At 42.0% G+C, this 12205-nt stretch overlaps 1 protein-coding gene across 8 annotated transcripts in view; it reads right to left on the bottom strand.

Annotated features, from left to right (window-relative positions):
- The window catches only part of bcas3 (BCAS3 microtubule associated cell migration factor), a 315169-nt gene that overhangs the window by 140013 nt on the left and 162951 nt on the right, over positions 1-12205 (bottom strand). The window contains exon 23 of one of the 8 annotated variants that reach the window (XM_026193355.1): positions 1772-6385. The exons of the other annotated variants lie outside the window; for them this stretch is intronic. Coding sequence (XP_026049140.1) covers positions 6375-6385 — 11 coding nt within the window. The 3' untranslated portion in view covers positions 1772-6374. Of the gene's footprint in view, positions 1-1771; positions 6386-12205 lie in introns of those variants that run through there. 8 annotated transcript variants of the gene reach the window in all.

The raw sequence follows: 12205 nt of genomic DNA on the forward strand, positions 1-12205 counted from the left end.
TCCAGGAGTTTTTCTGTGACGCTGAGCAATGATTGCACTTTCTTTGCATGAAATCAGTAATTTTCTAATTATTTTTTTGCTCTTCTGAGCTGCAGCAGCTTGAACGAGGATTCAAACTCTACACCACTGGTGTCAAACATAAGGCGCTCGGACCGGAAGGGGTACACTAAACAGTCCAGTCTGTAGAAAATATTATTTACCTGTAGTCTGGCTGTGTAGTTATAGCTCTTTCACAACAGTGTCTATTAAATTCTGTATTGGGAAAAAAAGGACATAAACCACATGCGTTCCTGAAACATTGGCTCAGTGTGGCCCAGAAGTCCCTCAAACTTTCACTTTAAAGATTTACCTGAAGATGCTGGTCGTCAATAATAATAATAATAATAATAATGGATTGGATTTATATAGCGCTTTTCAAGGCACCCAAAGCGCTTTACAATGCCACTATTCATTCACTCTCACATTCATACACTGGTGGAAGCAAGCTACAGTTGTAGCCACAGCTGCCCTGGGGCAGACTGACAGAAGCGAGGCTGCCATATCGCGCCATCGGCCCCTCTGGCCGACACCAGTAGGCAAGTAGGGTAAAGTGTCTTGCCCAAGGACACAACGACCAGGACAGAGAACCCGGGGATCGAACCGGCGACCTTCCGGTTACAGATACACTTCCCAACCCCCTGAGCCACGGTCGCCCCCAATAGGCTAGAACAGCAATCCCGGGGGTTTGCTACCGGGCCTCGAGAGACCATAATTTTTTTTTAATAATTGCGTGGAATGGGTCTTGCGTTGAATGTTTTTAACAGGCAAAAAATACTTCAATAAGTAAATGTTAAATTTTTTTCGCTGATCCGAAAATTGATCCGATCTGTGACTTAAAACCGTGATCCGATCCGAACCGTGAGATTTTTGGTCCGTTGCACCACTAGTTTTCAATAATAAAAAGGTGAACTGAACTGACATCTTTCTAAAGGTTAATGATTGCCTGGCCAGAAAACAAAAATTCCTGCTGCCTGAAGGGGATCGACTCTATGTAGCAACTAACATAGCATACTATAAGAAAACCAAGTTCAGCTTTAGATATATGCTCATGCATCTACACTGGGAGTGCTCCCAGGAAACAACAACAAAAGAGGAAAAAAACCAAGCAAACAAAAACGCTGCACAGTGCAGAGTGCCAAACGGGAAACAACAAAATACGCCATCGCCGACAAACATCTACCACCTCCTACTGCCGTGTCCTAAAAGAGCCGTCCCATTGAACGCGTTGATGAAAAATGGATTGCATGCTTGCCAGTCAAGGTGAGTACAGGTGCCAATGCACTATGTATAAAATCAGATGGCATGTTTGTGCTGATGCAGTATGTATGAGGCGGCTGGGCCTCATGCAACATTCAGCACGCTGGGGAGGCCGTAGGTGAGGCCAGCACAGCCTGCAGCCAAAGACGTCCGCACCTCCGAGTGCGTATGTGTGAGCTCAAACTGAGCTTTGTCACAGCTGGCTGGTGGATCCACACATTTAGAAACACAACTGGGATGAGACTCACGCAACTGCAAACACGCCTCAGCTCAGAGGGCCTGCATTACACAAAAAAGCTATTTTTCTACTTGTTTCATAAAACACATGCAAACGCACACAGGAACACACCCAGACAACATGCACACTTTGGCCTGGCAGACAGTCTTTGCTCGGGCATCGCATTTGAACTTTCACCTCAAGTGTCGAACACACACACACACACACACACACACACACACACACACACACACACACACGATCGCTTTCTTTGTACTGGTCTGCCTTGGAATTGCATGGTAATACTTCATTATGGCAGCACTGTAATTTAGGGGGAATGAGCACTTCAAACGAACGGCAACCCACACACAAGCACACAGACAGGGTTACTGTAAATGTGTGTAACCTAGAGTTCTGCTGGGACCAGAATCAGGGTTTTTTCCACAACATTCCCAGAACACTCCAAAATACACCCGGACAGTAATCAGAGGCACGCTGTGAGGTTATAATTGTTGGAGCTGATTACAAAGTGGAGAGTAATGATTCAAATTGGGAGAGGAGTGCAACACAGACTTGTACATAGCAAAATGTGAACTCGGGGACACAGGGTGTCAGCAGGGTTCACATTATTAAGCCTGCCTATAGTAAAGTTACGCTGGAATAAATTACGCTTGGTGGCTCTTTGAACTTTGCAAAGATGGACCTTCTTCCTTGCCCGCAAATCACTTGACTGTGGTGTGACGTTCTTCTGTGAGATTCACATGAAAAGTTTAGCTTTCAGCTTGTTAAGACAAATAAACCAAATGCTCTTCAGGCAGGTGGCTGTATGTACATCCAAGTATTTAAGAAGGTGACACAGTTTGGTTACTTTTGTCTTTACGTGTGGTTACATTCGATTTTGTAAGTGAATCGTTCAAGGTGTGATTGATAAGCACAGGTAACAAAATTATCACATTACTTTTAAATAGTCTCTGCTGTTGGCATACAAGCAGTGCGTCTGTTTCTTCGATGACATGTTGACATATTTAATGACATATTGAGGAGACAAAAGGTCTGGAGTTGATTCCAAATGCAGAACTTATTAGTGAGCGCTGAAATTTTAGGAGAGACAGAAATCAACAATTAAGTGGAATCTTACAAAGAAAGGAACGTGCTGTTGAGCTCGACGACACAAAAATGACAACTGAAGAAAGCTAAAGTGAATTCTTTCCTTGGTAAAGAAAAATCCGCTCACAGGATCGAGCCATTTCACGAATACTCACGCAGGCTTGTTGTGGTCAAACTCTACAATCAAGCAATGCCTTCATACGTGTAAATACAGAGCGTTTATGCCAAGGGTTTACATGCAAACCACTGGTAACAATCAAGAAGAGAAGGGCCAGATTACAATACCGAAAAAATCTAGAAAAAGAAGGACTTAACATAATCAATCAAACATGGTGGAGATGTATGGCTGCCAGTGGAACCAGTACACTAGCAATTGTCCCAAGCGGATAGGATGTCACATTGCAGTAATGATAAATACTCCCCCAAAATATAGGGGTAAATGCAAATCTGGAGCTTCTCAAGGCACAGAAAGGAGTCACTTAAGAGACCACAGTCCTAATTAGCATGCTTACTTTTCCCAATACAAATCTGAGGGCAGAGGACCCACAAACAAGCAGTAACTGAACATGGCTCCATTAAAGCCCTGGCAAAGCATCTTTAGGCAGGATACTTTGGTTATGTCACTCTCTCTGGATTCCACATAGTTGGCGAGAAAAACTTGCAGACTACTTAATACTTTTGGACTTATGAAAGCGCATATCACACATAAGCGTGCATGCATTTACAATTCTGCATGATAGTGTATGGATAAAAGAAATGTTCTACTTGGTTATTAAGGAAATGTTGTGTCTATTTATTCATTTGGTTTAAGCAAAGATCCCCTTCATCCCCTTAATGTGCTTCTTATTTATGTTTATGTCTTGATGCAACTGTTCTTGTGATTTGGTGCAATATCAATAAGAAACCTCAGCCAGAAACAAGATCAAGGTGGGGCGGGGTCTGCCATGACCGGCTGAGGGGCGAGGAGAAAGAGGGAAAAGGAGAGTATAGGCACACACTATAGGAGAGAAGTGGTTTATAAAGGCATGTGGAGTGAAAGAGGTGAGAGAGAAGAAATACTCAGTGCATCACAGTGTATCACAAGCCTGACGGTTCAGGTTCACCTGCTCCAGCCCTAACTATCATCTTAATCACAAAGGAAACATAGAGAGGGCGTCTATGGCACTACAAGAACTTGTACAGAAGAATTTTAATTTGCAAATGAGGAGAAGCTAAAATGGGAGAAATATGATCTCTCTTTCTAGTTCTTGTCAGAACTTTCACCAGGTATCTGTACCTATGAATAACACATAACACACATGCACATAGACAGGACTTCAATTCACACTGTCTCAAACATGCTGCACAAGAGGTCTACGTAATGACAGGCTGTCCTCACAAATTCACTGTAATGTTCAAATGAGCTGGAATTGAGAATAAATGATGCAGTATGGGCATCTGTGTGAGACCGTGCACATCTCTAAAAACTCCCAGCCTAAAGCAAAACATGTACAAGTTTAATGATAATGCAATATGGAAACATTTACTGAAAATCACATGGATTACATAATGGATATTTACATGTGAAATAAGATTGGATACTTTGAATACACAAAAATACAACTTTATTACAGACAATATAAATTTATTGGTTACTGAAACCAGCCGTCAACACATAATACTGAGGTGGTCCAGGATACAGTAATCCTGTTTGACACACGTGCACCACAACAACTGAAGGGTTAAACTGAAAGGTGAGAATCTTTCATCTCTCTCAGTTCAGAAAGAAAAGCTCTTCTTTTAGCTGGGCCAACACTGTAAGGCAATACCTGGTATCACAGCAGTGAAAGCAGTCTGGGTGAAAACTATCGAAACACTTTACATGGACACCATTAAATACATAAATAAAAACTAGTGAAGTGTTTTGGCTCCAGGTCACAACAGGCACTGTTATGATGCAGGAGCTCGACACCTGATGACAGGCTACGGCGGGAGCTTTTTTCCTGCTGGTTTGTTGAGAGTACAGCGACGTTCATAGTAGCGCACGGCAGAATTCTTATTACTCACCAAAGCAAATGTTCAGAAAAATGTCATCATGAGCTGCCAATGCAGACTATTTCCATTATCATCACCTAATAGGGAAGCACTCCTACAAGGTCATTTCTATAAAAAATTGTAATATCTGCTTATGCCAGACTGTATGGGCAGGAAACTCTGGATGAGTCTCATATTGTCGATTACTCTGCAGACACGAGTGCACTTGTGCACTTCCTCTCTCATTCTGTGACCCTTCTTTCCATCTCGTCCTAAGATGGACGTATAATATGTGCTTTATTCTCTGCCTAAAGGGCAAATGCTGTAGAGTGTGCGCTGAATATGTTTGTGCGAGTTCCTGTGCAGAAAAATTGAATCACAATAGATGCAGCTGAGCCCAATGTCCTGTGGTTCAGTCCCCAGTGAAAGCTGTGAGGACTGTGTAACTGCTCCACATGAGGCAGCTGATATTCGGAAACAGAATGAATGTATTTCATGTATATTTAATAGAACCTAAGAAATAATGTCCTTGTTGGTGTTAAGTGTATAACATGTACTCTAAAAAAGCTCAATTATTTTAGGCCATATCATATTTTTCCCATTGTTAAAGCAAATGACCTCTCCATCACCTTTCTCGGGAGTTACACAAATTATAATATAATATAGAGATTTAGTAGCTACTTTATTAACTTTTCCTGCTTGTTAATGGTAACAAGAAGCTCTTTCAAAAAGTATATTAGGAGGCTGCAACTCAATTTATGCAGACTGGGTCAACAGGTTAAGCTACAGTTGGACCAAATGCTTGAATGGGCAAGAATCCTGCTCTGCTGTATGTTACACTCCATACATTTGGAGAAACTAGCTTCAATTTTAACTTTAGGACTCATTTCTTTAATAGTAAATGTTTAATTTGGGTGTGACATCTTTGTGATTTCTGACTCTGTGGAAGATTTTGTTTTTACGTCCACAACAGCAATGCCTTGTTTCAATTAATTATAGCACAAAGCCGGGTTCTCCCATACTCCTGTTTACAACAGAGTCTGTTGGGCAGCTCCAAACATCACCACCTAACATGCCCATTCATTTTTAAAATGTTGACCTGTACAGTTATAGGCTATAAATGGATGAGCGTCCCTTCTGAGTGGCTGAAGGAAAAAAGGAATTTTTCTGGAAGATGACCAACGAACTTTATTTGCCAACCTGACCTCAGACCCCTACAAGCAGCATGGTTAAAGTTGTGACTGGTGCACCATTGACACAACCCTTCTATTACAGGTTCCCGGCTGAAGCACCTGATGGATAGGAACAAAAGGAAAAATATAAATATGGCCTTGGTAAATTACTGTATTAAGTGGTATAAAGACTTTTTACAGGTACTAAGACAGTTTTTCTAATACATCTAATGATTTTATTTAAGCGACTTGGGTTCAGGATGGCTACTATCTATAAGGCCATAACAGAACAAAAACAAATGGTCACACAAACAGAAAGGCAGAAAAGTAGAAAGCTGTCCATCTTCCTTTCTTCCTCCTCCTCCTCCTCCAACTCCTCCTTCCGCCTGTCCTCTTCTCTCATACACCAATGATAAAACAATGGTTGGGTAGTGAAGAGAGGGGGAAAGGTGGAAGGATGGATGGATGGATGGATGGATGGACAATGAAAATGATGCATGCTTGTGAGGAACAAAAGCAAAGCAAATCAATTGAACTGAGGTGACTGGCAGAGCGAGGACTTCTGTTTTTTAGGAATAACCTGCAGGAGACAAACAGGAAATAAAAACAAAAAAAGTTTGCCTTTAAATCTTTGCTGGTGAAATAGATGTCAAATTTTGATAGCATACTCGTTTTTCCTCAGGATGCATATCGAGGGTTGGAGGGTGGATGAGTGAGTAAAGCATGTAGTTAGTTTGAGTACATATAACCCCAAAGACCCCCGTTTGTCCTCAGCAGCTTCTCTTGTAGCCTAAAATGTTCGATGAGACGGAAACATTGTTGCAACTTTTCACCATTTGCACAGTTTATGACGGAGCTGGAGGAGTGCTGCACGGGATTGTTTTTTTAAATTCCAATTGTATAAATCTTAAAGGCCAAATTAAACTTGACTTTCTGCAGCATTATCAGCAAGCTCAGAGTAAAATGTAATTTGAACTGTGACCAACCAGAACAACAAAATGAAGATGAGATGTTTGTGTTCATATTAAACACACCGACCTGCCCAGCACAGAAAGGTTCGAGTGGACATCTGTTTGAGGGTCAAACACATTCTTTAGAGCAAATGAAACTGGTTCCCAGTTTAAAAAACAATCAAGTCTACCTTTAAAGAGCCCTTTGGCTTTTCTATGACAGCTTTTGGGGTTAGTAGTAAAGAATTTTTGGCTATGATAACGCTCACAGGTTGCCACTAGCATGGTTAAACCACTCTCGAGCAACGATATTGCCCACTTACTGATGCCGACCTTGGAACGGACTACATGCAACTAAACCGAGGTAAACTGTAATCAGCAAGGTGAGTAAAAAGATTAGTAATCACGGAGGAGTTTTGGCAGAGCTGCAGGCAACTGGAATGCAGCAGTGCTGACTGGGAAAACACAACCCCCTCATTTAGCCTGATGGAACTGTAAAGTAGCTAACACACGCAGGGGCAATTGTGGCTGTTTGTGTGTCACTATGTGTGCTTCATTAGCGTGCACCTTGGCGTTGTGTATTTCTTGTGCGTGAGTGTAATGGGTACCGTGTGCTTGCTGAGGTCTTGTTTGCCCATCTTAAGTCAATTAAAAGGAAATAAGGCGGCTCTGACCGGCCCGTGAACCAGCTCCCTCAGCTGAGAGCATGTCTGCACAAAAAATACACACACACACACACACACACACACACACACACACACACACACACACACACACACACAGGCTAACACAGGGAGGCTGATAATGCTCCACTACTGGCAATCGACCCTGTGCCCTGCTGTGTGAGAAACAATGGCTCTGAGACTGGGTGAGCACGTATGTGTGCACACACGTGTGTGTTTGTGAGCGCCTGTGTGCGTGGCTGCTTGTGTGTGCAAGTTTGCGTTAAGTACGGCATGTCTGACAAGGCTTCAGAGGGAAACAGTTTAAGACAATATTAGACACAAACGCTGAACACACATGCACACATTCCTGCTCTTTCAACAGAGAGCCAAAGAACACAATTGCATCCTACAGGTAGGATCGGCAGCACAAAACACGCAGACACACTGCGCCTTGTTAATCGAAAGCTTTGGCTTGTATTGTCATTAAGCTGAAACGAATAACTGAAAAAACACTGGTCTAAAACTACATCCTACAGTTGTGGTTAGAAGTTTACATACACCCATCATGGGCATGAATGTCACGGTAATTGTGGGCTTTTAATGATTTCTTTGAACTCTTCTTTTTCCAGGGTGGAATGATTATACAGCATACATCTTTAATGACTTCATAAAACAAGGATTACATTTATTTTTTAAATTTCACTAAACTACACAGGGTCCCAAGTAACCTACTAACAAAGGCTCCAACAAACAGCACAGCTATAATAAGCAGAGCGCTCACTGACAGACTGCAGCGATCACAGGCTGCATTGTAAAAATGACCTCACAGGTGTAAAAGCAGAAAAATTTGAGTTTGTCAAGCTGTCTACATCTGCCTGCAACCTCTCTCCCATCCACCTGTCCCACTGCTCCGCCTCAGTCTGCAGCTCTGCTTTTGCTCTGATTGGTTCTCCACACTCTGAACTCTGATCAGCTTCACTTCCCCTGCTGCTCTGCACAGCCAGCAACCCTCCGCTTCTCCACGTGTCCGTGATCCGCTCTGTCACAGCTCAATATTCCACCTGCGCTCCATTCAGCCGCCAATGATTATTCATCTTTTATCTAACTAGTCTGTTTATCAGTAATGGCTAATATTGCTAATAGTTCTCACAGCAAGAAGGTCCTGAGTTCAATTCCACCACCAGGCCGGGGTCTTTCTGTGTGGAGTTTGCATGTTCTTCCTGTTTGTGTGGGTTCTCTCCACGTACTCTGGCTTCCTCCCACGGTTTAGGTTTGGAAAAAACATTTTTTTATGTTGATTCCTATTAGGTGTACCCAGGGTTCCTTTGTGCAGCGTAGTTTGTCACCGTGTTTAGTAGTTATGCTTCGGGTTGGTTCCTGTGTGAGTTTTACTTCCCTCCATGGTGATGTAGATCGTCTACACCTGTGTCTCATTCCCTCAGCTGTTTCCACTTCACCGATTACCCCATGTGTAAAAATAGCACCGTCTTTCTTTCAGTCTTTCTAGTAGCAACTTTGTGTGATTCTCTCGGTGTACTCCTGTGGCTAGTGGGATGTTTTTCTGTTGTATTTTGGGTTTTCAGCCTAAATAAAAACTGCTATTTGTACCACAAGAGCAGTCACCTCAAGGCACTTTACAGGTAAAGACCCTACAATAAGACAGAGAAATCCAATGACCTCAAAGGAAACACTGGGAAGGAAAAACTACTTTTTAACAGGAAGAAATCTGCAGCAGAACCAGGCTCAGGGGAGGAAGTTTATATTTGTTTAATCTGTACATTGAAGGACATATCCTCGTCTGAGTTTCAGCACTATGAAGACACTTCTTACTAGGGTATATTGCCATGGTAACTTGGCTGTAAACAGTTTTGTAGTGTTATAATCCAAAAACAGGGCAACTAATTTGTGCCTGCTGACTCGATATCAAATTGAACAGTAGACAAAACCTACATTTGTATCTTTATTCTTATTCTGTATTTATACATGCTCTCAAAGCATTAAATACCAGCTGAAAGAATAACAGAGCCGGACCTGATTACTACCAGATCATCTCTTATGTTAACTTTACATCACAACAAATATCAGTAATAATATCGGAATTTAGCACTAAATTCCCACATGGTTTAACCGAGGAGCTCAGGGTATTTGGATCGGAGGTACTTCATAATCTGATGACTGTGTGCCAACATACTCAGCACCTCATGGGACAGAGACACTGAATGTGTAGAGCTAAACTCAATTACTAATTCAGGATTTCTGTTACTACGTGCGAACCAACTGCAATGAACCCTGTTTACTAGGACAAACTTCACCGAATCAACAGTCACAAATCTGACTGATTCACAGGGTGAGGAAAGCAAGACCAAGCATCAGAATTACAAACTAACAACAGTGTTTATGAAAAGTAAAAGCAGTTATTTATGAAATAATCATATATGGTATATTTTTAAGATACTGAGGATTGACCTGAAAGTGTACGTATGTGGCTGCTCACTGTAAACTTCAGTTTTATTCAGTAATGCTCTGAGATTAAAAGTCTGTTGTTGTGATTTTTCTTTCTGCGTTTGATTTTTATGTTCAGTTTTGTCTCTCAAATTGGGAACACCTCAAAATGACTGTTCAACTGGGAAACACAACAACACATTTCTACAAAACAACACAAAACACAACAAAAAATGTACCTAACTTTTTTATTTTCTTGTAAAATATCTTTTAAAGTTATTGTGTTAAAGATGTTTGTCAATTCTAGAAAAAGAGTGCTTTAAAAGGATTGGGGAACATCGTTTATTTGGTAGATCATTTGGACTCAAAAGCATCAGTTTTACACTCTCTCTCTCTCTCTCTATGACATTAAACGTTTGACCAAATGAAACAATGAAATGTTTTTGAACAGGAGCTTCTAAAGGTAATTGGGTTGCCTCTCCTTTCCCCCCTCAGCCACTGAGGTAAAAGCTTCTTCTTCTGTCTGAGGATTTATCAGGCTCAGACCACTTGCTGCCACCAGCCTATAAAGAACTTGATGGTAGAGGCACCATGACACAGGATATCTGTCAAACCGGGGCTGCTTTTTCAGCTCTTTGTCCACTCGTAACCTTCCTGGGATCCTAATTAAAGGAAAGGTCAAGTCAACTTGTTCAGTGATCACACTCTCTGCGGTCCCACTGTGAGCAGCATGATAAGTACCGGTACTAATGCACTGCTTCTATCCCATGACAATCCCAGAGTTGTTCTTGCAGAAGTGAGGGACCACTTAATCCTCCATGCCCAAACAGCTCGTAATAAATAGTCTACATTTAATCCAAAATACTGAGGAGCAAGGGTTAAGTCTTTATCGCCTGCAATGCCAATGTTCTCCTTTTTACTTGCACTCACATTCTATCCCTTTGTAAGCACTGTTGTAATACGGTCATTGTAAAATCAATGGATTAAAATCTGCACCAGCAGTAAGAGGAAATGAATCACTGTAGCCACTGAGGAAGAAAACACCACGGCAGTAATTCATTAAACAAATGCAAAAAAATAATAACAGTTGCTGAAAGACTGCTGATATATCTACATGCAGGATACTGTATCTGCCAGCCAATGAGTCAGGCAAATGTGCAAAAATCCTCAGGGGTATATTACTTTGGATTACCTCTAAGTCATCATTATTCAAAGAGCTCAGATGAATCAGTCGCTTTAGTTTTCCATGAATGTCTTCAGACGGACCAAAATCCAGCATGACAATAATCCTAAGAATAATACACATGTCCCGCATGAGTAGGAAACTGGGTTTGGCACTCAGGTATACACAAGATGAGAAATGAGGGATGTAGTAAGCTGAAGAATAAATGGAGAGCTTGGGAAATCCTGCCTGTATACACTTTAACACACCTGGCCAGTTACTGCAGAAAGTGTGTACCAACATGTTTCCTGTCAGATGGCACTGACATGAAATGCATACATGGAGGAGTGTGCACCACATGTGTATAGTTCTTTTTTAATCATGAAATAGTGGTGTTGGAATAAGCGTCTCAGGTGAGACACTTTGGTTTGTGTCTGCTCATATGGGCCTTTTTTCATCTTTTAACCACTCTCTTCACTACACCTTCATCTAGTGAACTAAATACTACAGTTCACTAGATGAAGGATAGCTCGGTTACATCTGCCACCACCAGCTTTAATAACAGGGCGGTATGTGACTGTGTGCCTATACTGTACCTTGGATCTGTCACAAGAAATATGAGGTCAACAGAAGCTTTATGATAGAGATGTTATTTAAAAAAAACAACAAAAAAGGAAACATTGTTGTCTACTCAGTATTTCACTTTGAATCCTGCCTGACATGAGAGTGTTTTGACATGTGGCTTAAAATATGAGCACGCCAAGCTCAGCAAACTCGATTTACATCCTCAACAGACGACTCCTCCCACACTTTTTTGAGAGATGGGACCGAGGCGTTGGCACTGATATCAGCAAGGGAGGAAGGAGGTAGAGAAAGACACAAATGGGTGCTCGAAACTCCACTTCATCAGTTGCATATGCAATGTTGGCATGCCAGTATCCGTGCAGCCATGTGCATGAGCTCTTGTCCATTCAGTTCGCTATCCTGCATTCCTACATGCCACAGCACCCCAGGTCATGGCCATATGCCATTGGCTTGGCCTGCTGATCAACACCGCTCGGGCTTCGCATGACAGCTCACGATGCACACATACACACACACACACACTCACTCACAATAGTTCTGACAGATGGGTGAAAAGGTGGGCCACGTCATGTGTGAAGTGAACAGAGGGCAGGGGG

Source organism: Astatotilapia calliptera, chromosome 14 (assembly GCF_900246225.1).
Source record: "Astatotilapia calliptera chromosome 14, fAstCal1.2, whole genome shotgun sequence".
NCBI lineage: Eukaryota > Metazoa > Chordata > Actinopteri > Cichliformes > Cichlidae > Astatotilapia > Astatotilapia calliptera.